The 22,815-nt window shown below is 38.2% G+C and overlaps 2 protein-coding genes across 9 annotated transcripts in view; one reads left to right on the top strand and one right to left on the bottom strand.

The window, feature by feature from the left end:
• OXR1 (oxidation resistance 1) overlaps positions 1-3,286 on the top strand; it is a 226,428-nt gene extending 223,142 nt beyond the window's left edge. For 7 of the 8 annotated variants that reach the window (XM_032705052.1, XM_032705025.1, XM_032705020.1 and 4 more), the window contains one exon: positions 146-2,017. In XM_032705052.1, coding sequence (XP_032560943.1) covers positions 146-281 — 136 coding nt within the window. In that variant the 3' untranslated portion in view covers positions 282-2,017. Of the gene's footprint in view, positions 1-145 lie in introns of all 8 variants that reach the window. The other variant, XM_032705013.1, reaches the window with a different exon arrangement.
• A 3,391-nt stretch (positions 3,287-6,677) lies between these two features.
• Positions 6,678-14,382, bottom strand: ABRA (actin binding Rho activating protein). The gene is made up of 2 exons (XM_032705082.1): positions 13,591-14,382; positions 6,678-8,617 (listed from the first exon to the last, which is right to left on the bottom strand). The coding sequence occupies exons 1-2, from the start codon at positions 14,328-14,330 to the stop codon at positions 8,140-8,142; spliced, it is 1,218 nt and encodes a 405-aa protein (XP_032560973.1). The 5' UTR covers positions 14,331-14,382; the 3' UTR covers positions 6,678-8,139.
• Between the last annotated feature and the right edge of the window lie 8,433 nt (positions 14,383-22,815).

Below are 22,815 nucleotides of genomic sequence, written 5' to 3'. Positions count from 1 at the left end.
AAAATTTGTCAACAGCAATGAGGTACTTGTGTTAAAAACTAATTATTTAATTCCTTCTTATTCCTGAATTTTGAATGAAAATTGCATTGATAGGTTTAATGCTTACTTCCTCAGTCTTTGGTTAACTACGTTGTCTGTCTTGCAGAGGAGAGTTTGCTCTTTGGCTCGATGGTGATCTCTACCATGGAAGAAGTCATTCATGTAAAACATTTGGGAATCACACACTTTCTAAGCGAGAAGACTTCATTATTCAAGACATAGAAATATGGGCTTTTGAATGAGTATTTAACTATTTCTACAGGTTCTTGTCCCAAACCTGACATGAATCAGTGCAGCTTAAAAATCCCTAGGAGCAATATAATGCATTTTACTTCTGATTTTTTTTCAAAGTTTTTAGTGTGGCCATTAGTTATTATTTTTAAATAGCAGACTTTTTTCATGCTCTCACACCTGTAATATACTGTCATACTTTTTCTAAGCTGTAGACAATTTTACAAAATATTGACCATGCGGACTAAAAATTAACATTAGTTACTTTGAACTTTGCAGTCTGTAAAATTCTTGTCCATATTACAGTTGCTTCCCAGGTTTCCCACACACACCTCTCTGCAATCCTGCTAGGGGGCTGCTTCATTGAATATAGTTTATTATTTTTGTATTCAGATTATGTCTATGAATGAAGTTGCCCTCTCTGAACCTCTAAGAAAGCTGCGTGTGGGTATTTGGCAGCAGCACTGCAGGGATTGGTTCAGGCCAACAATGGGTTATTCATGGTGCCACAAATGGATGAGAAGCTGAGCATTCCTTCTTAACATGTCCCAGTACACACGTGGTGAAGTTAGAAGATATCCAAAGTCAACAGTGCCACTCGTCTTGTTTATTGTTCATGTTTAGAAACAAGTCAGTTAATAGGTGTTCTAGCTGCATGCTGATTGTATTTAAAGAGTGTTTTGCACATGCTGTTAATGATCTGCAGGTTTGGGACAAATACTGACAATACTGAGCTACATGGCAAGGACTTATAAAATGGCAAGGGACTGTAAGAATATGATAATTCCACAAAATTAAAAGGCTAAAGCAAGAAAAACTCAGTGAATAATTTGTAGCTATAGTAGGGCATTAAAAGTACAGAAGCAGATGCATCTTTCTTCAACATAAAGTGTCAATATATACTGTTATACTGTTGTAGCCGTGTAGCACATCAGCTCCAAGAATATAGCTTATTCCTGTCCAAAGAAAAAAAATATTTGTGATGTTTTTGAGTGGGTCTATGTTGTAAATTTACAATTAGCACCAGCTCTGATTAAAATGACATAATGTATTATAGGTAGACAATATTGTAATTCAGTAGACTCGTGGAATATGCAAACTTACTGTCATGTGACCTCAAAAGAAAAATGACAGGCTAGAATACAGTTCCAGTAGCTCTTGTCCACTTTTGTAGGAAAATTGATAAGCCAATGTGGCAATAACAGCTCAACAAAACTGTTTGTTTCAAAGCTTTTATTCTATGTTCTGCAAAAAAACAAAACAAAAAAAGGAACAAAAAAATTGCTGTTAAGTGTGACAGTGACTGACTTTGTGCTGAAATTTCAGCTATTTCAGATAAACATTGTATATTATCTTGTAAATTAATGTTTAAAGTAGTTTTGTTATTATAGAAAAGTGTTGATTGACGGGTTGCTTATAGCACTTTAAATTATTCTAGAAATGGAATAAAAGCCAAATGGGTTGGCTTAAGTAGATGTAGTTGTATATTATTTCAAAATATTTACATCTGTGGAAAGTTAAAAAACCCCAACTTATTTGAAGACAGCTTACTGCTATGGTAATGAGAAAGGGCAGACGTTTCATCTATAATATGCTAATGCTCAGTATGAATAGAAAAACAGGGCTTTGTTTCCTGTCTCTATGTATAGCTCTTTATCCTTATTAGAACTTAGTACAATGTGTAGAGTAAATGTTTACAAAATAAGGAACTGTAAATAAGTTGAAATGGCTTTTCTCCCCTTTGGTCTTCCACAGCAGTATTATTGTCTTTGTGGAGTTACGACTGATTATTACAACAACAAAAAAATAAATCCTGTAATGGATTTTAACTACTATAAGCTCACAGTGATGTATAGCAAATAAATCTAAATATACGTAAGAATAAACTTGAGTTGGAGTTTATTTAGAAGTTGGAGTTTACCTAGAAGCACAAATGCATTTTTTTTCTTGCTGTTCATTTAATAACTGAATAAGTAGGATGCCTTTGCTTATCCTTTATGATTTTTTTTTTTTTTAAAACCCAGTGGGAAGCAATGAGAGTGCTATATATTGTCTTCAACCACTTTTAAGAGGGAGGGGAAAAAATGTCTCAGATCATCCTTGCTGACAAAACCCATTAATTCAAGTGCTTAGTCTATCCTAAGCTCATATTGCAAATAAAGCCTATTTCAGATCTTCTTAAACTGATGTGAAGAATTTTATAAAGAATTATGCTTTGAAGAATTAAATGAAAGCACAGAAAAATCTTCAGTAGCTGAATGTCTCCAAGTCTTTGACCACTCTTGGAAAGTCACAAGGGAAGAAAAAAAGTGGAAATCAAGAGTAGTGTATAGTTAGCAGTACAGTAGCAATCATGCTTATAAAATACTGAATTAGTTAAGGAATAGAAGGGCATTTGACTTAAAGTGACCATGGCAACACTTAGTGATGTGACTACCTGTGTAAAGGATCTCTAGCGAGTAATGCATGTCTGCTAATGAAAGACCATGGATTTTATTAACCAGAGGTGTAGTTAACTTTTGTACAATGCATATAAAGGATAGTCTAGATGAGATCAAAGGCACTGTCTTGATGTACCTCCTGCGTTCAATTCAATATGAATTTTCTGGCAAGGTTTGCTTCTGTGGTTGTAAAGAGTTGGGGTTTGACATACATTGAAGGCTTATGAGATTCGTTTTCAGGAGTTCAATGCCAGAAGACTGTGTCTCAGCATACAGCTCTTGGATGGATTCATAGAGTAATTTGATGTTTTGCTTGGGCACCTGGGATTCTTACCAAATCATCTTTTGGCTCTAAATCCTATATATGTTATTTACAGCTTTTGTGTAATCTGCAAAAGGTCATGATTTATCACATATGGCTTGTGCTTGCATCCTGCTTACCTGTATATATTGCATTAGAGTTTTGGGTTTTTTAGTACAGGAATTAGCATGTCTGCGTAAAATCCACTCTTTGAAGATGAGTAAAAACATTGAGTACTTCAACTTCAAATAAAACAAATAATAATCTTGTATTCCTCATTCAGCACTTGTATCCTACTTTTATGTTCTTCCTCTGTAAATGAACAGATGTCATCAGGGTATTTTACTGTTAACACAGCAGTAGGGAGCTCAGTTAAGGGAACAAACCTCTACTCTTTCTTCCCTTTAGAGTACATGCTACTACAATGAAATAGAGTACTGGAGTAGAGTGAGGGAGAGCCCAGCTGAGTGCATGGTGTGCCCTTGGTATAGTACCTGCAAACCAAAGTGGTCCTGCCGGCTGTCTCACTGCAGAGTTGCCAATGGCAACTCTGCTTTCTGCTGTTCTGCTTATCTGACAAGCTTTGTCATCCTTGTTGGTCTTCTGTTGTAGCAGTTACACTGCTGGTAGTACACATGCAGTTGAATACTAAGCTACTTTTAGTGTGCCCTGCGGTGTCAGGAAGTGGCTTTAGCTGAGATGTTGGTGTGGTGCAATGTATACACAGCAGTGCAAATGGCTGTGAGAACAGGGCTTGCCAGTATTTGTTCTGTGATTAGTGATGATTGAGCATACCACCACAAATGTTACATTCCACTACAGCTAATTTTATTTCAGTAGCCTTTCCCTGTTTTAAAAATGAGCTATAATACTGAATTCAGGCTGTACAGAAGCATTTTTAAAGAAGGAATTATTGCTGTGGAATAGGAAGCTGATTTCTACTGGGTGGGATACACATCCACTCGCTTCAAACCACTGCAGCAAGTGTGGTAAGACTTGAAAAAATAAAGTGTAAAAGTCAAATTTATTTCCTCTGATACAAATTCCATGCTGTCACTTAAACATGAAAACTACATTCAGAATATGAAAAATGTACTTCAGCTCCTGCAAAAGAAGAGATTAGTTTTTCAATACCAAGTAAACTACACAACCCTCACAAAAGCAACACTCGCCTCAGAGAGGAAAGTGGGGGAGATATGTTTCAAATACAACATTTGGAGGGTGAATACAGTATTTAAGAAAATAACGTGCAACTCTAAGCAACTGTGAGAGTAAGTGTTGCACACTTGTCTCAGAGTTTAAGGCTTTTATATTTGAAGCAAGTCAGAACTAGGAAAGCAGGTCTTGAATAAAAATTTACAGAGACTGCTTTAATCAAGAAGGGTTTGACCTTTACCATCTTTCTGCTTAGAATATTTAAATTTGGCAGAGGTGCTAGTTTTACAGAAATGTAACACAGTATACTAGGGGAGTTAGAGTGGGTAGTTCATGGAGTGCTTTTGTTCAGTTGTTTTTAATGGGTTCAGATTTATTTTCTCCTACTTTCTGTGGATATGAAATGCTGAAATTCAAGGAGTACCACTGGTCTGTTCTGTTGCTGAATGTATTTGAATATAAGTTACAGGCTTTCAGTTCTCTCTGCTATGTGCCATAAAGGAGAAAACAGGAAGGTTCCTTATCTCTTCTGTCACTGAATTACATACAGTTTGACTGAGAAGTTTGCTGTGCAACTTAGTCTGTCCTTGCCTGTCTTGCCCCCAGTACTAGTGGAGGCATTACATGGAACTGTTAAAGCATAGTCTTGGACCCAGTGACTTCTGGTGGTTGTACAGGAGTGTGCAGAAAATAAATGCCAATAATCAGTTGCTTGCAAATGCTTAAGTGAATGACTTTTATGAATTTCAGGAGGTGCAGATGTAGCTAAATTTCAGATGTTGGGACTGGATCAGGAGCAATTGTTGCCTCTAAAGTAGATGCTTCACCTGCCCTAATGAACCTGGAGGAAGATGGTTTTGTTTGAAAATGCCAGCAGTTTATTCAGTCCATGTTGGTTGTCTACCTCCCTGCATTTTAAGGGGCAGGAGCAATAAAATGCCAGCACTAAATCTGCTGGTGATCTGGTCAACCCAGCCTTTTTTGTCAGTAGGTTGCCATCCAATCCTTAAGGGGAAGGAAGCACACAAGATTCGTAGATGCTCATGGTTGAAAGGAACAACAGTCAGGGGGTCTGCAAAAACTCAGAAAGTTTTATTAGTAAATTACACAAGTGGCATGGAAATTGGTGCGTTAGCAGTTGACCTACTATATAAGCACATGGCAATTGGTTTTAGATAAAGGGTAAGATGAAGAGACAAGGAAAGAAAAGAAAGAGTAAAAGAGACCACCAGCATTCCAGTGTTGGTCCAGCTCATAGGATGTCCTGAGGCGCACAGTCTTGGTGGGGTTACATTTTTATATGTAGGTTTTCCCTCCCCTGAAGATAGTGACTACCTTTCTATGCAAATTAGTTACCATGTGCAGTCCGTTCTTTCAGATATGAGGAATTTTCTCTATTTCCAGAAGCAGGTTCAGGGGTCTTTGGTGGTCTTGATCCCCCCTGCAGTCTGCCCACTTCTCAGCCTCATTCCTGCCGTTGCATTGCACTACTGTGCTTATCTCCAGGAACTAGAACTAAGATGTTTGTCCTAGAAAAGTGCTCCCCTACCCCCACATGACCCCCTTCTCAAGCCACAATCTTGTTCTTTCCTCTTGGAGTGTTATTACTGACGATCTTTGGTTGGCTCCACAGCTGTCTGTCTATAAGTGTTTGACACATATACATTAGCCCCTTCTGGGATTCTGCAGTAGGCATGCAATGAGGCAGAGATGGCTCTCTGTTGGCAACAATTTCTGCCTTCCTTTCATGTAATGATTTCTTCATTAGAGGCAATGCTCGGGGAACAGATAAAGCAGAAGAGGCGCTCCATACTTCCATGTTCCTATCGAACAGGTAGGAAGAAATGGAAAAAACATCAGAGTAAATTAAGTTTCTACAGGCTACTTCATTGGCTCAAGACCTAAGCCAGGAAGGTTTTTTTGATTTCTACTTCAGCAGGACTACTTGTACTCCAGATGTTTCCCTGCAGGTGAGTGGTAGGTGGCATAGACTTCGTATCAATGCACAAGCTCTTATTATATGCTGTAAATGTGCATAATATTGAAATGCACCACTTACTGGTATGCTACAGTGTTTCAGTCCAAAAATATATTATGCTGACTGTGTTGGGTGGGTGAATGAAAGCAGATGTGCTTGATTCCTCATACAGCGATGAGGTGCTCTTGGGGTTTAAGTCACACATGAACACAAGACTGAAAGACCAGTGGTGAGCTGTACGTCTGCTGTGTTTTCCTGTGGTGGATGAGAGTTATCATGAGCAGAAATATGTAATTCACTTAACACTTATGTGCCTATAGTGTGTGTTCTTTGTACAGGTTTTTTTTTTAATAAGGACTTACTTTCCATGTACCCTGAAATCTCTTTCTGGATCTTTGGACAGAGAAACCTTCACAGGGAAATATTTTAACAGCCTGTGAAAAGATAGTACACTTATATTTTGAAAAAATTTATTGATATTTTACTTCACAGAATATACACACATATTTATTTTCAAATGTGTGGGACAATAACCAAGAAATAATTAAGGGTTTTATTTATAGTTCATATATTCTTTTGACAATAAAATTTTGTCAAGACAATTTAGACAACTGTGAAGGTCATTATATAAAGATGTAAAAATAAGTTAAAAATATGCAGGTAAAAATTATTATATGTAAGTATTACACTTTGAGGTCAGTTTTGTAGGTCAGCTTGAGTAGTTTAAGAGATCTCAAAAAAACATTGCTAAGTACGTTCCATTGAGTCCATCTTACAGTTAATTCTTTCTTCCTTAGAGTCACAACATATAACTATGCCTAAAATATTAATGATTTACACAGACTTACAATAGACGTAGTGATACAAGAACTGACTACTAACTTATTAAATATTTGATTTATTTGTACACTGTAGTATCAAACTGGAGTGCTGTACTCCTAATATGACAGCAATATTTGGGTTATCAGAGAGAAAAGATGTTCATACAACTTCTAAGACAATATTTACTCTTTCAGTGTGAAAGAATTTTATGGGGGAAAAAAACACTTCTTTGTCATTATGCAAATTACTGGCCCAGGCATCTTGCTCTGAAACAAATGCTTTTCATGTGAAGGACACACATTTTTACCAGCTATTTTTACAGTAGTAAAGAGTGATCTCTATAATCCAGTAATTATTAAAGACCTTACAGAGGTCTCAGATTTGTGAATAATACAAACAATTTTAAGAACTAGAAGTATGACTTCAATAGCATTTACTTCTGTTCAGCATCACCTGGACTGAAATACATTATTTCAGTAACATCGGAACAGCAAATTCTGTAAAATTAGGTCAGTGTTTCTGTGTAATATGAAACAACATTTCCTCAAAGTTATGAACATGGTTTATCTTTTCTCACAGAGGTACATTTCAGAGGAAGATAATGCTGTTAGTCACTTTTTTGCTATACACAAAAGTACAAGTACCTGACTGATTTTTATATGTTATACTATTTTCCCCTGTTTAAAAGAACTGTATCAACATAGATAATCAGATGATACATTGCATGATGTTGCATAGAAGGCATTTTCTGTGTCTATCTAGTGAAAACATTTTTATTCATTACATTCCAACATTCATAACTCCAAATATGAAACAACCTAATAAATTAGTTATATAAATACAATAAGTATATAAAACCCCATTTATAAAAAGAAGGATTTTGTATGTGATATGTAAGAGAAATCTGCATCAGTAGTTCTCAAGATAATACTGCAGTAGTAGTTGTGTATCCTGCTTGTAAAACAAATGTGATATTCTTATTCTGTATTCAAATAAAATAATTTTATAGGTATTTAAATGAATTAATTAGGAAATACATGTACAAGATCACTTTCACAGATCAAAAACTTGTCCTGAGTTTATATTGTCATTCAGCTACTGATCTGGCATGTGCAAATGCTAATAGCAAGGGAGAAGGGGAGAAAAGTTTTCCAAAAATTGTTCTGGTTTGCTTATTTTAATAAAGTAATTATGACATTATCATCCCTTCCTTGCCATAACATTTCTCCCTCAAAGTCCACCAGCCCATGTTTCCTGGCTCTCATCAGAATTCCAACAACCTTATCTGAAATACGAACATATCTCTCAAAGAGTTCCCCAAAAGTAACTTGGATCTTGCCATCGGGCCGCGGCCTAGCCATTGATTCGATGATGAAGCACATATCCCTGATCTCCCGATGGATATGGGCCTCGGCTCTCTTGGCTCTTTCAGCAGTTTTGGTTCCTTCCTTTGGACGGCCATATCCTTCATCTCCTTTGTGCAGGCGCGTGGACATGGCCAGCTCGTGATCAAATTCCTCGCTGAAGGGGTTCAGCTTCTGCGTTACGATGTGCTGGTCGGCCCATTCCTGCCACTTGTCCTTCAGGCTGTGAACGGCGCTGTCTTTCCTGCGGGAGTTGGCACGGGCCTCTTCGCTCAGCCTGCTTGCGCTGAAAGAAACACAAAGGGCGTTTGAGCTTTGGATCTTATAGTTTAATGGCTCAGTTCTGCTATTGATCTCTGCTACTAACTGATTACTGTAGTTTTGCAGACAAGATGGGAGCCACCAGGTGGCACGAGTTCACCACTTCTAAATTAGTTCTTTGGAGGCTGTTAGTCTGTGCTCAGTTTGCTCTCAAATGCAAATTCGCAGACCACAGCTTTATCCAGTCTATACTACTACCCTCCAGCCCAGATTTGAGCCCATTTTGACAAACTTTTCCCCAAATGTCTTAATTCTGTATGGGAGCAAAACTATGTTGCTAAATACCTGCACTTTCTGTACTTTTGGTTAGTCACACAGCTCCCTGTTTCTGTGTGCCTACCTAAGCCTGAAATCTGCCCCCCTCCAAGGTTAGAGATGGCAATAACTCTAAGTGTATGGTCTAGGTCCTCCACTATTCTTGCCTGAAAAACAGAAGGTAGGGTCTAGAAAAATCTCTCCTCTGTAATAGATGTCAATAACTGTAGGAACAACAACAAGCTAATGGAGTGTGGTAGCTTGGCCTATGATTCTATATTTGAAGTACAGTTCTGAACAAGTACTGAAGTCCAAAATTCACATTCCAATGGGCAGGATAAAAGCTTGAAAGAAACTTAAGGCTACTGAAATCTATGTCAATGTCAAAGGATGAGGAAAGGCCTTCAGAGGTCTTACTTTTTTGTGTGTGTGTGTGCGTAGCAACATCATAGTGCTGGATGACTCCAAACAGACAAGAAGTTGTCTGATACTCTTTCCTCTAGTGACCAATCTTACATATTGTGGGGGAGTTACAGATAGTCTGAGCTGGTCTTTGTGCTGTCCACATCCTGTCATTGTGTCTGTACAGAGCTCAGCTAGGGACTGTGCTGTGGCTGTGCCAAAGTAATTTGTTTTCTAATATTTTTACTCCCCAAAAGGCTGCTTTGAAACCTCCTCAGTAATGTCAGCTGAATATTAACAGTAACACCAGAGAATCAAAATACACTTAAAAAAATATTAGAGAGGACTGCAGAGTTGCAGAAAATTCTGTTTCCCTGCTGTTTTGGCATTCCTTTGTTTTCTACTAAGCTGGTTGAAAGAGAGAATAGGATTCATAGAGATGTCCCCAGTTCAGATCTGTGCACCAGAAAGATGCCAGTACTGAGCAGCGTTATAATGGTAGAGGAAGAAGTGCAGACACTTAGTGCCAGGGACAGAGGAACTAGCAGAGCTGGATCACTTTATTAGCTATTAAGTTGCCAGGGGGAAAAAATCCTAAGTGAACCAAATTTGCCTTGAAGAAGTAATGCCAACAGTCTCAGTGGAGCTGATGAGCAGTTGTCATTGCAGAGGGCTTATCCCTCAGCCACAGCCAACTGCTCCCTCTTGTCTCTGAGGGCCATGAGCTCTGAGAAAGTCCTAGAATTTCAATTCCGCAGGTCGAGCAGAAAGAAGACAGTGAGATAGCAGGAGGCTGTAAAGTCTTTGTTGCCTGCTTTAATTTAACAGTCTAGAATGTATTCCCTCCTTTTCCTACTGAAACCTTTCATTTTCTTTTCTAGCAGAATACTATTATCACCTTCCTCAATCCAAATCATCTTCTCAGTGGTTGAGAAAACCATCATCTTATCTGTCCTTTTGCTGTTTTTGTGCCCCACGTGGCTTTCAAAAAAACTTACTGTAACTAACTTTTTTTAATGCATTTTCTGATTTAACCATTTCTGATGGCTGAATAGCCATCTTTGCCATTGTTTAGCTTAATGACAAGTTAACACAGTGAATTGTGTACAGGTAGAAGCATTTTTTCATGCTTCTACCCCACCTACACAAAGGATTGTGGATCCAAAGTGAAGGTTGTGAATGTTAAACCACTGTAAGAAGTACTTTACCTGTAACAATTAGCTAAGTTAACCTGTTAACCAGAATAATCATCCTAAATGCATTCTGACCTTCTAGGAGGATAATATCCATGTTCCATATTCCCTCTGACTCTTTCTGTAAGACCTTTTTCTCTCTGCCTTTTTAATATTTTGAGTTTCATATCCCTTTTTTTGCAGCCCTTTGGCTCCTAAGCAGGAACAAAATAGTGTTTCCTATGTCAGTAGGAGTTAACAGGCCTTCTACTAAGGAAGAAACCTTATTCCAGTAAATAGTGCAGCTGGAAATAATGAAGGTGCTGATGCAAGGAAAACAAAATACTGGCACTGATGCTTTTTTTTCCTGAAACATAGAGAGGAAAATGGGAGATATATTTTAACAACCATGTACTTATGGCCTTTTTGAAGAAGATTAAGCAACATTGAATGGTTCATAAAAGTAGCAGGCTGAAACAATATATTTTGAGTCTATAAAATAAATTTAAAAAAAGAATAATTTAAAAATCCAGTCCTGATAACAGCACTGTAAGAATAGAAATTTTTTTTTGTGTCAGATTTTAGTGAAAGAGAGAGATGTAAGTAACATAGATGATGTTATTTCAATCATTTACACCTCAGTAAATATAGCTAATCAGTGTTTTTCCTACATAGCAGCACTAAAATTAGACATAGAGAAAAGTATAAGAAAAGTTTAACAGAAACTAGATAGTTGGTTTGTTTGTACTATAACATTCTAAACTGATAAAATTGTTTTAACTGAGGTTATTTATGGATAAGTGTTGCAAATATATTTTTTTTCCACTGTATATGTGAAATCTTTGGTTTGAGGTCCTAACTTCTGTGAAAGGATAGTGCACACAGTCTTCACTAAAAGTGGGGACCACAAACTTTCAAGCACTACATTACAGTAGAGATTTTTTCACTTTGGCTATTAACCATTTACTTCTTGTTGGAGTTGACTGTTCAGCTATACAGCAAAGCATCATTCTAATCCCATCTGAATAGTTAAAATAGCTGTGTGGGTGCATGTGTTCAGATAGCTGTGCTAAAAAGAACTGTATGGTTGAAATCCATGACTATGGTGGTCACAGTTTAATGCTGGTCATGTTAAATGCTCATCAGTAGTGAGGTGTAAAATCCAAGCATTGGGAATGATACAGCCTGCCTGCCTGCCTGTCTGCAAAGGGATCAAGAAGTCTGTTTTGGCACTTTCATCGGTTTTTCATCATCAGTGCTGATCTCAGTTTTTCATTTCTGAAAAGGTGATTGGGACACGATATGAACATCCTGGCCTTGGTCCTCTGATTCCTGCTGCCTTACTCACCCTTTGACCACAGGCTAATTGGGGGGGGTGTGTTAAAGCCCTGACTTCTTGTCTCAAATTGCTTCCTGCTCAGCTTGCATTTATGCGGGAGATGGACATAGTGTAGAAGCTCCACTATGGGATGGCTCCAGTAGGAACCCATGTCCTGGCGTCAGCTTTTTCCCTCCCACAGGCTTGGGCAGCTGAGCTCTACTGAGCCCTACCTCAGTTTAAGTTTCCCCTCCAGATGTCATCCCTGCCCAGAAAGCCAGTGGGCAACAAGTGGTCTGCACCTGAGCCACAGCTCACCACTGGCCTCAGAGGCTGGGTTCCCCTTCATTGCAATTTTACAGCCAGATGTGAGTTCCACATCCAAATAGCTCAGGTTCAACCACATGTTCCTTTCTGCTGCCTTTGTTGCATGGCATTACCAAGTCTGTAAAAGAGAGCAGTGGAGCACACAGTGTGCTGTGCCTGTAACAGCTGCATACAGTTTCCCATCTTGCAGCATTGGACATAGGGTCTTTTATTGTTTTACTAACGAAAGAGAGACGAATTAGTTCCACATCTGCCTTTTGGCAAATGTGGCCACAGCACGACTGTTTGTAACTGTCTTCTGGGAAGGTAGTTCTGCTGGAGATCTCTGGAAATGGAAACTGGATAATTTCTACCAAACACTGCTGTTCCTCTGCTCTTATAGGAGACTTCTCAAGGATTGCGTGGTTATGGCTGAACACTACTTATTTAGCACCTGGGCTCCAAATTTAATGTGTACCTGCTGTTGTGTAGTAAACTTCAAACATAAGACTTACTGAAAGAAGTCTTAGTCAAAACTGTCTAATGCTATGAATTTACTACTTAATTAAAATATTTGAGTAGAACCTATAATAACTCTATAACCTATAATAACTACGTAACAGATTCTTCTTCCTTTTTCTTCACACAATTTACAGGTATAAGGAAGGTTCTACTTCCACAACATATTCAATGAATGTACTTTCCTATCTCCTCACCCCACACTGTAGTGTGCCCAATGAGAGACCTTGATGTTAAGGAATGTATTGATGATTCAAGTGTTCTTTTTGTCAAATGATGTATAGCGTACAGAATGATTCAAATCAATCCTGCAGATGTTGAAGCAGGCTGAATGCTTTATAATGTATGTCTGGGGTCCTAGATCCCATGAAAGTTTCCCTTCTTTGAATTGATGAACTCCAAATCCATGGGAAAGCTTCCAAAATGAAGCATTGAACCCAGCTTTTGATAAGCTGTACTTGGAAGTAATTCATGCAATGTTAATTTTGGACATTCTCTGCAAATTGCTCCTGAGAATATTTACAATCTGTACTAAGCAAAATAATCAATAAGTATTTGGAAATACTATTTATCAAATAAATTACTTTAGACAGCATTTGCTGAAATAAATGAATAGTTGATATTCTGAAATTTGAACTAAAGTAGTAAGAAGGAAGTAGTTATTTTGATGAACCAGTAAATCCAGTGTGAAAATTAAATATAATTAACATTTCCCAAATATAATTTTCTGACTGTGTCTATTATGTACATAGCACATAAAACCCTAGGCTACAGTCAGATGTTTTTGACTAACTAATTAAGCACAGAGAGATATGCGAAATGTATCCTGAATTTTTATTTTTTTTTTAATTGAAGAGTTATAGTTTATCTTTAATCACTTCCTACTATTCTCCCCCCCCCATCTTCCTCATGGAAACCTGTACCTCTCTGCCATTTGTGATAATGTAATAGAGATGCTTTACTTACAGAGATGGTACAGGACGTTTAATCCTCACAGCCGTCACCTCTCGGTCACTGTCTTCCTGCTCGAGTTTTTCTTCTGCCTCCCCATAGCCACTGTCCTGGGCATCCAGGCTGTCATCACGACACTTAAGTAGCAGTTCTTTCTTAGATCCCTCTTTGTCCTCTTGTTCCATATGTTCCCAGCCCTTGGTCAGATCTGATACCACAGTTGAACACTTTCTCCTTATGGTTGGAGATAATTTACCACTAAGAATTTTGTCAATAGCACTTGATTCTTCTTTGAGCTTGGTCATCTCTGAGCTGCTGTTGTTATTCTCATATCTTTCACTGAGGAGGCTGACGCCACCTCCTCGTTCGTAGGCTTTGCTGACAACGGTTTTGGTCACCTCTTTGCTTTTAATGTTGAACATTTTGAGGGCTTCATCTGATTCCCTTGAATTTTTTTCAGCATCTCTTATTGTCACTGAGGATTTTTTATCATCTTTTTCTTGGTCCCTCTTGACAGATGGAATTTGCCATTTTTTGAAGGAACTTTCTTGTACAGGCTGAGCTGATGAGCCTTCTGCAGTAGGGGCCCATCCAGAGGGCTCTTGCTCTTGCTTTACATGGTGGTCAGATGCCCACTGCTGCCAACCTCGCGCCAGGCTGAAGACTTGGCTGGCCATTCGGATCTTGTGGACAGCCCTTTTCACAGGAGCAGCTCTCGGCTTTTCTTCAGGAGCCATGCTGCTGTCTGCTGCCATGCTGGCTTTTCCCCCTCTTATGCTCAGCACCTTCTCAATGGATTTCTTGAAATGAATAATACCCTCCGAAGAGGACCACACAGATTTAAATAGAAGCAGGAGCAGTTAATGCCCATGGAAAATATGTGAAACACTTCTCACAAAGATATAGTATCCTCACTGTTGCAAAGGTCTTTTTTTAAACACAGGGGTTGCATTTCATCACAGCAGATGAATGATGCATGATGTAAACAGGGTGACACAGACTTGTGCTGGAAATACTGAGAAATTAACATCTCCTTTAGTCCCCCCTCTGTGACTGCTGAATTCCCAGTTTGTTGGCAAGGGTCGTGTTCTTCTGGAAATGCAGAACTTAGATTAGAGATCCTGATCTGAGTGACTGAAACTGCTAAATATGAAATGCTGTCAGTCTCTAACAAGTTTGAACAGTGTGGAGACTTCTCATTAGCACAAATAAACAGTGACTCTTGTCAGGGAGTGTGAAGGCAGAAGCAGGTTATGAATGAGAAATTGTTAGATGCATTTTCTAAAAAGATACTAGGTGATTTCTTCTTACTGCTCATGTGTCCCAGGAAATCCAGGTTTGTTAATTTTTTAAGAGGTATTTATGTGTTCTGTTCCCAGTCATTATCTATTAATGTCTGTCTCTTTAGAATGCACCTTCAGGGGGGTCTGGGAACATTATCATGTTTGGTGTCAGCACTAAGGAAGAGGGAATCACTATCTCTGGGAATCAAAATAATAAGTCTGACTTGATCAGATGGATGAATGATCTCCTAGTTTTAGGATTTTGAAAAAATAAAGTATAACCTATTTAATTTCTCACTGCTTTTAAGAAAGTTGTATATAAAACTTCAAGTTTACTTATATATTATTTACAACATAATTGTGTTTACCAGGTACAGTATAGAAAAAATCAGTTTTCCCAGGAAAACTAGTGATTTTGTCATTCCAGAGGACTTCCTAGAGTATGTTCATATTTGAATTAGTAAAATTTTTTAGCTAATTGATACATCAATTTTTGCATGACAATAAACAGACATTTTCCTGAGGTATGGTCCTATGGTATCTTATTTCTGAATATAATGTTTCCTAAATAGGAACGGAAAATGGCATTGCTTTTTCAATGCATCATACCTTGCAGATTACAGGATGACCTGTTGCACTTGCCATGTGGTGCTTTGAGGCATACTGTTATACTTATAACTTCAAGGAATTCTGTTGGCTTTGTTGGTGTTACACCAGAGATAAATATGGACTCTTGGTCCTCTGCCTTTTTATTTTCTCTCTGTTAAAGGCTGGGCTGTTTGAAGTAGGTCAGATCATATTTAGTTCTTGATTAATGCTATAAGACTACATCATACCTTTGACTTCTATGCAGGATTCCTCATTAATCTGTGGAGTAATTTCCTCTTCAAAACTGATGACACAATGTAAGTTAGTGTTGCTGTTAGATATTTGCTCATACTTTTATTTTAGAAAGATATGTGTCACCTCTGTATACTATATAGTCTCAGCTATTGCCAATTGCTTCATAACTGTGAGGCAGCATTGTGAGGTGTACTGGTACAACTTGATTAAGAAGCATGTGTTACCAAGCATTTATTTTGGGGACATTTTAAGGCTAATCGGGAATGAGATCTTTTTGTGCTTAAAAAAACCCACATGTGCATGCCTGCATGCACACAGTGTGGTGTATGTTCCCTAAAATATAAGGAAGATTAAAGTGAAAGAAGAGAATAATGCACATGAAGAATAGGAGCATTACACCTGCTCATTATATCATTCTATGTGATTTCTTGGCTATAAGGGTGGCTGAGGTTTTAGGAATGAGCTGAAAGCTAAATACAGATGTAAGGGGTAAGGCCAGGGAAGGACTGCAGTGAGATAAGTGACCGTGAAAGGACAATCTTGGAGGGTAAGGCCAATAGAGACCCCTGTTGTAAGGGGGACAGCTCCACCTTCATGTGTTCTGGTTCCTGTTTCACCTGTTCTTAAAGAGTACTGGCAGTAGACAGTCCCCACTGTCTAGGTAATCTATCCCACTGGTTAACTAGCATAAAGGAAACCTTTTCTGAGATCTGACCTCCACCTACATCACACTACTTTAAGCTTCTGTCAATGCCAAGAACTGACAAATCACTCCCTTTCTGAGGCAGCCTTTCTTTCTGAGGACTCCTGTATTCCTCCTCAATCTTCTGAATGAACCCATGTCTTCCCAACTTTTCTTGTGTTTCTGGGGTCTGTGGTCATACTTTTGCACTTGCTGGTTTCCCTACATTAGGTCCATACCTTTGTTCAAGTGTGATACTCAAAATGGGGATGGTATTCTGGATTAAGCTTGCCCATAATGCAGAAAAGGAACAAATGTCTTGAATGTGGTGCTCCTGATTCATATTCTTCTTGTAATCCCCAAAGTTTTCAAAGGCTTTCCTGCTTCATGGTTATCTGTATTCATAGACTGTGCCTTCATATGTAACCGTTGTTGTTATTGTGTTCTTTTTTTTTTCAGGTAGTTTTTTTCAATTTGTCATGACCAATTTGATTTTAAATCCCTGTTCCTGTGTTCTTGCAATATAATTCATATTTGATAAATGTCGTGTCTATTCCACTTTCAGAATCACAAATGGAAATAGTACCTAAATGTGAAGTAGATCCAGTTATTAAGAACTTTCTGTTTGATAGAGAATTATTGTTATTTATTTTTATGTGGTTTTCCACACAAAATTTTGTGTATTCCAAATACAAATACAAAATATTGTAGTATTCCAATTAATTTTATATATGAGATGAAAATAATAAACCTGACCAATATCAAGATGTGTAACATCTGCTGCATTTGCCTATCTTTGGGGCTGGACCAGATGAAGTTTGGAGGCCCCTTCCAGCCTTAACTATTCTGTGATTCTGTGATCTTCCAGAGCCTGCTACTTTGCTATAAAATAGAATTAAGATTGGTTTAATGTAATTTGTAATTCCTGAGGAATGTTTGGAAATTACACCACTTTTCAAAGAATTGTTAATAAAGAGAATTTTTTTTTCTAGTGGACTTGACCTTGGTATACTGGTCGTAGTCCCAGCATTAAGTCCCCAGAATTAATATTTACATAGTTTAGATAAATGACAATAAAAAGTTACAGATTACTGAAAAACACCAAGATTACAGATCTAAACTGCTATTAAATCCATGTTGCACAACAATATATTAAACAAAGGTTTAGTTTAAATTGGTCACTATATTAAGCTGAAGTGTTATGAAATCAGACTTGTCCAAAGTGCTAGTGAAACTTTGATCTAATTATTCTGAGAATAACTAAATTTATGGTACTTAATTTTAGGGTGTACAATGATGTTGCCTTGAGCATGTTGAATAGTGTCTCATGTTATATGGTGATGTTGCTAGCAAGAAGTTAATTGGAAATATAAATAATGTCTGAGTCATCCAGTGAGATTCATACTTTGAGGGTAGCTTATTTTACAAATGTTTTACTGCAGTAAGAGTAGAATTTATTACATCATGCTTTTCAATTTTTATTCTTAGAGAAATAGTCAGCCAAGGCTACAGCTATATTTCCATATGCAATGTCCCTACTGGCACTTCTAAAAGCTGAGAGCCAGCCCTTAAGGCACAGGTAGGTTTTAGGCAGGCTGGACCTGAACCACGTTTTCTGTGTGTCTTCCATATATCACAAGATCACAAGGTATATTCCAATGAACAGCAAGGCTTGGTGAGGGTGATTGTCACAGGCTTTCACAAGTTCAAAAACTATGCTTGAGGTCAGAGTTGAGGGACAATTTCTTGCAGAAGATATATAGGAGAAAAGGTAATTGGAGAAAGTGATAGATGAACAAGCTTGACACATGCTGAAGTTGTAAACTCCCTTGTCCTTGATCCTGGCTGCCTGCAGTTCTGGGATTTAATCTCTTTGACACCTTGAGACAAGTCTGCACATGTTCACAGGACCTTGCTTCTGCTTTTGGGCTGCTGCATTTCACATAATACTTCTGACTTCCTGCATCCAAACTTGGGAAGAACCAGCTAAAGGGTTGTCAATGTCAGTGTTAAAAGTTGGGATGTTTTTGCTGTGTTGTGGTTTGGTTTCTTCTCTCCCCCTGTCCCCCAATGGATTACTCTGTGACCATTTAAAAATCCTTTTACTTTCTCTTTGCTGTAGAACATTAACAGTCTCTGGGAGACCAGTTTGCCATCTTTTTTTTTTGTTTGTATTGTTTAAGGATGATTAACTTTAAAAGTAGGACTGTATCCTGCATACATTACTTTACCTTGTCAGACAATGATATAAGTTATTCAATGTTTTTCATGCCAAGTAATTTAATTTTGGACCAACTGGAAGTGTATGAAAGATGCTGTCTTCTGCCTCAGAGTTAGTGGTGAATAACAAAAACAAGCTGTGTTTCTTTGTTAAGTATAAGCAGCTGTCATTATTAGTAATCTCAAGACTGAATTTTCTTTTCACCATGACATGGTTAAAGTACATTGTGTCAGAGCATTGTACGCTGCCAGTTATCACAGTAAACATGGGGAAAAGATTAGCCTTTGGGATTTCCTTATTTTTAGAGTTCACATCAAACATATTCCTTCTAACAACAGCAGTGAACAATTCTCATTTAGCACACAGTTTCATGTACAGTCCAGGTGTCTGAGCTCTAAGAAGTGGACTGCTAGCAAGACTTTGGGCTGGGTCCTGTCCAGCCATTAACAGAAAGCAGTCTATGCATTCCTTAGTGCTGTTTCTTGTGCTTGCATCCTATATCTAGCCATAGCCTTTTTTTTTTTTTTCCGGCTGAAATTCTGTCATACTGAGAAACTCTCCCTGTGTAATTAGCATATAATCTTGAGTCTGCATTTGATTATGTGTCATTATATGAGAGATCAGGGCTTATCCATGACCTATCATGACATTTGTGAAGAAAATAAACCAAATAAACTGTCAAGAAAACCCTGGTCAGAACCATAGTTGAAAGAGTCTTAGTTGTGGAAGGGTAGTGGGGGGAAACGGAAGACCCACTATCCAGTGGCAGCAGCTATAACTAATGATTTGTAGAGCAGAGCTCCAGAGCTCCTCTCGCTCCAGGTGAGCTGGATTTGAATGCAAGCCACTCAAGTAATAGAAAATGGCCCTGATGATTCTGAACTGGCTAAGGATCAGAATTCAGAATTATTTTTGACTGCAGCCTGGTAGAGAGACCTGGTTGTTAGAGCTGAGAGAAACCCAACTCAGGATGTATCTCCAAGTTCCTATCACTCATGGCTAGGCTTCGCGAACGAAGATTTGGGAAGGCACTATCCACATTTGCTGCAGGCACGCTGGTGGCTTATGAGGCCAATACGTGACAGACATATCCAATTGCAAAAGGCACAGCAGAAAGACTCCTTAGATGGTGTATTTTGCAAGATACTGTTCTTTCTGCGTTGCCTTTTCTCCTCGAGAGTGATCCTGCGTGAGTTCTCGAAGGAGACAGCTGCGTTATAGATGGTGTGTCTCCAGGCCTCCCGATTGGAGGCCAGAGTAGACCAGTTATGGTGATCAATATGGCCAAGGCTGAGATGTTGTTTCAGGGAGTCCTTGAATCTTTTCTTCGGGGCTCCTCTCATGCGGCAGCCAGTGGCAAGTTCACCATAGAGCAGGATCTTAGGGAGGCAGTGGTCCTTCATCCTTGAGATGTGCCCTGCCCATCGCAGCTGTGTTCTCAGTAACATGGCCTCAATACTAGTGACAGCTGCTTGCTCTAGTACAGATGTATTGGTCACATAATCAGACCAGCGGATGTTAAGGATTGTACGGAGGCAGCGCTGATGGAAGCGTTCTAGGAGACGCAGGTGGTGGCGGTAGATGACCCATGATTCGGAGCCGTATAAGAGAGTAGACAACACTATGGCTTTGTAAACGCTGATCTTGGTGCTTTTCTTTAAGTGTTTATTACGCCATACTCTTTTGTGGAGTTTTCCAAAAGCATTATATGCCTTAGCTAACCTGTTGTCTATCTCTCCGTCGATCTTACCATCTGAGGAGATGAGGCTACTAAGGTAGTTAAACTGTTGGACTGATTTGAGCTCTGATTGGCCAATGGTGATGTGGGGATGATGGAAGACTTCCTGAGGTGCAGGTTGATGGAGAACCTCTGTCTTCTTTAAGCTGACTTCCAGCCCAAAGAGCTCAGCAGTGTCTGCAAAGCAGGATGTTAAACGCTGCAGGGCTGCTTCTGTGTGGGCAACAAGGGCAGCATCATCAGCATAAAGCAGCTCCCGGACAAGATGGTTTAAGGTCTTGGTGTGGGCCTTCAGTCGCCTTAGATTGAATAGACTTCCATCAGTATGGTATCGAATGTAGATGCCGTCCTGGTCATCGAGGTCTGCTGTGGCCCTTTGGAGCATCATGCTAAAGAAGATGGTGAATAGGGTAGGAGTGAGAACGCAACCTTGTTTCACACCATTCTTAATTAAAAAGGGCTCAGAAAGTGTGTTGCCATATCTGACTTGGCCGTGCTGATCCTCATGGAGTGAGATGATCATTTTAAGGACCAAGTTCCTATACAAGACCTGCTACTGAAGTGACAAAACTCTTTGCTGTCGAATATCTTACTTCTCTAAAGTTGTCTTCACTTTTCAGAATATGAAAGCTAAGACTAGGATGTAGAGTCTTAAAGTACTTTGGCACTCTCTTCCTACTTTTGCATATAGTGCCCAGAGCTTTTCTTGGGAGTCACTTGCCTTCAAGAAATCCATGCAGTGTAATCAAATTTATACAGGAAAAGAAAGCAGAGGTAAGATCAGATGCTTTTAGTCCATTTTACCTCTAAGCATAAATATATCTTTTGCCTGCAGATCTATAGGGAATGAACAGAAATAAGTAACAAGCAGTAATGAAGTAATTTCCTTTAGAAGTGTAAGCAAATATTTGCACAAAATCATTTGCGTTAGGCATTTAGTTCTACTTCCTTTATGAGTAATTTCTGAAGATCATTAAAACAAGGGAGCCTGAAAAGAGACCTAAAAATATGTTTGCTATTCAAGTTTATATTGATCATATCTATTTGTAAGTAAATGGTTATCTTATTTTGATAAGAAAATTATTTAATATTATGAGCATTTTAATTTTGTGGTTCCAGCTTGCTGACGTATCTTGGTTTATAGTTTACCTAGAAATAGTATTATGGCTTTGAGAATATGACATTATTGATGCTACTGAAATCTGAGCAGAACACTGGATGCAAGGAATTTAAATTCTTCTCATAACTTTGCAATACGAGACAGGTGGGAGCCATACTGGAATAGGAGAACTTGAAATCAGACACCTGGATGTAATGTGAGACATGATAAATGTATTTTACACATCTACAAGAAACAAATCAAAAGAAATCACAAGTAGAAATAAAAAAAAAAAAGGTACAATTCCATACAGTCAAAATATGCTACAAAAAAGAGATAAGAGGTATAATCAAATCACTATCCTCCAAGTATTAGCAAGATTTTAACAAGGCAGTGTTCCCATGCATTACGGCTTTAATTTTGCATGTTAATATTAACTGCATATTTCTGTTTAATGGTATTTCTCAGATTTCAAGGTAGGTGAGAGGAAAAAAGAATTTTCACAATTTAAAAGAAAATACTTTCAGGGACTCTGTCTTCTGATTAATTAGAGCACCACAAAGCAGAACTGAATGAACCATTTCTTGAGTGTTTGCTTTATCATTAGTCTGTCTAAAGTACATTTACTTCCAGGTATCACTAGGTGTGCATCACCTTATTCTCCTGTATTGTCTTTACAGACTACCAGTTCTGTTTAAACTCTGACAGTACAGAGTATAGAACATAAACAGTTGTTCCTTTGTTGTGCATATTTGACCTACCACGGATTTTTGAAGGATCACTGAAAATTTACCTTTATCTGTCGGAGTTGCTAATTATTGTCTTTATACTGTAAGTACTGCAACTTAAAAAAAAATTAAATTTTTAGTTTCTGAAATTACTGTTTGAGGAGGGAGCAGAAAACAGACTGGAAATTTTAGGAAACATGTTTGAATGCAGAAAAACCTACACAAAGAAAAAGAAATGAAAAAAAAAGAATCAATATATAATATAAATGCAATATTTCATTATTTGCTTTAAAGTGTTGTAATTCAGAATCAGGCTCAGAACTCAGGAAACAGGCCTATCTCAGTATATTTTCAGTATTTTATTACGAACATCTTTTAATATTCACTGAGGGAAATACCTTGAATTACACAAACACTGCATTTTTAAAAATTCTATCAATTAGCTAAAGCAATTAGCATGTTTGTGATGCCTCAGTCAAAATCATGCTCAGCTCTTTTGTTGTTCCATATCCTTAGAGGTCCTGACACAAAGGATTATTTGAAACAATTGATGTTATGGCCCAGATTTGGAGGTATCTACAGTAGAAAGCAGAAATCCTCTTGACTAATTCAACATGATTTTTCTTGCGGTGTGGGGGATCTCGTT

Source organism: Chiroxiphia lanceolata, chromosome 1 (assembly GCF_009829145.1).
Source record: "Chiroxiphia lanceolata isolate bChiLan1 chromosome 1, bChiLan1.pri, whole genome shotgun sequence".
Taxonomy (NCBI): domain Eukaryota; kingdom Metazoa; phylum Chordata; class Aves; order Passeriformes; family Pipridae; genus Chiroxiphia; species Chiroxiphia lanceolata.
The sequence above is the reverse complement of the archived record's forward strand: the minus strand, read 5'-3'. Positions and strand labels throughout refer to the sequence as shown.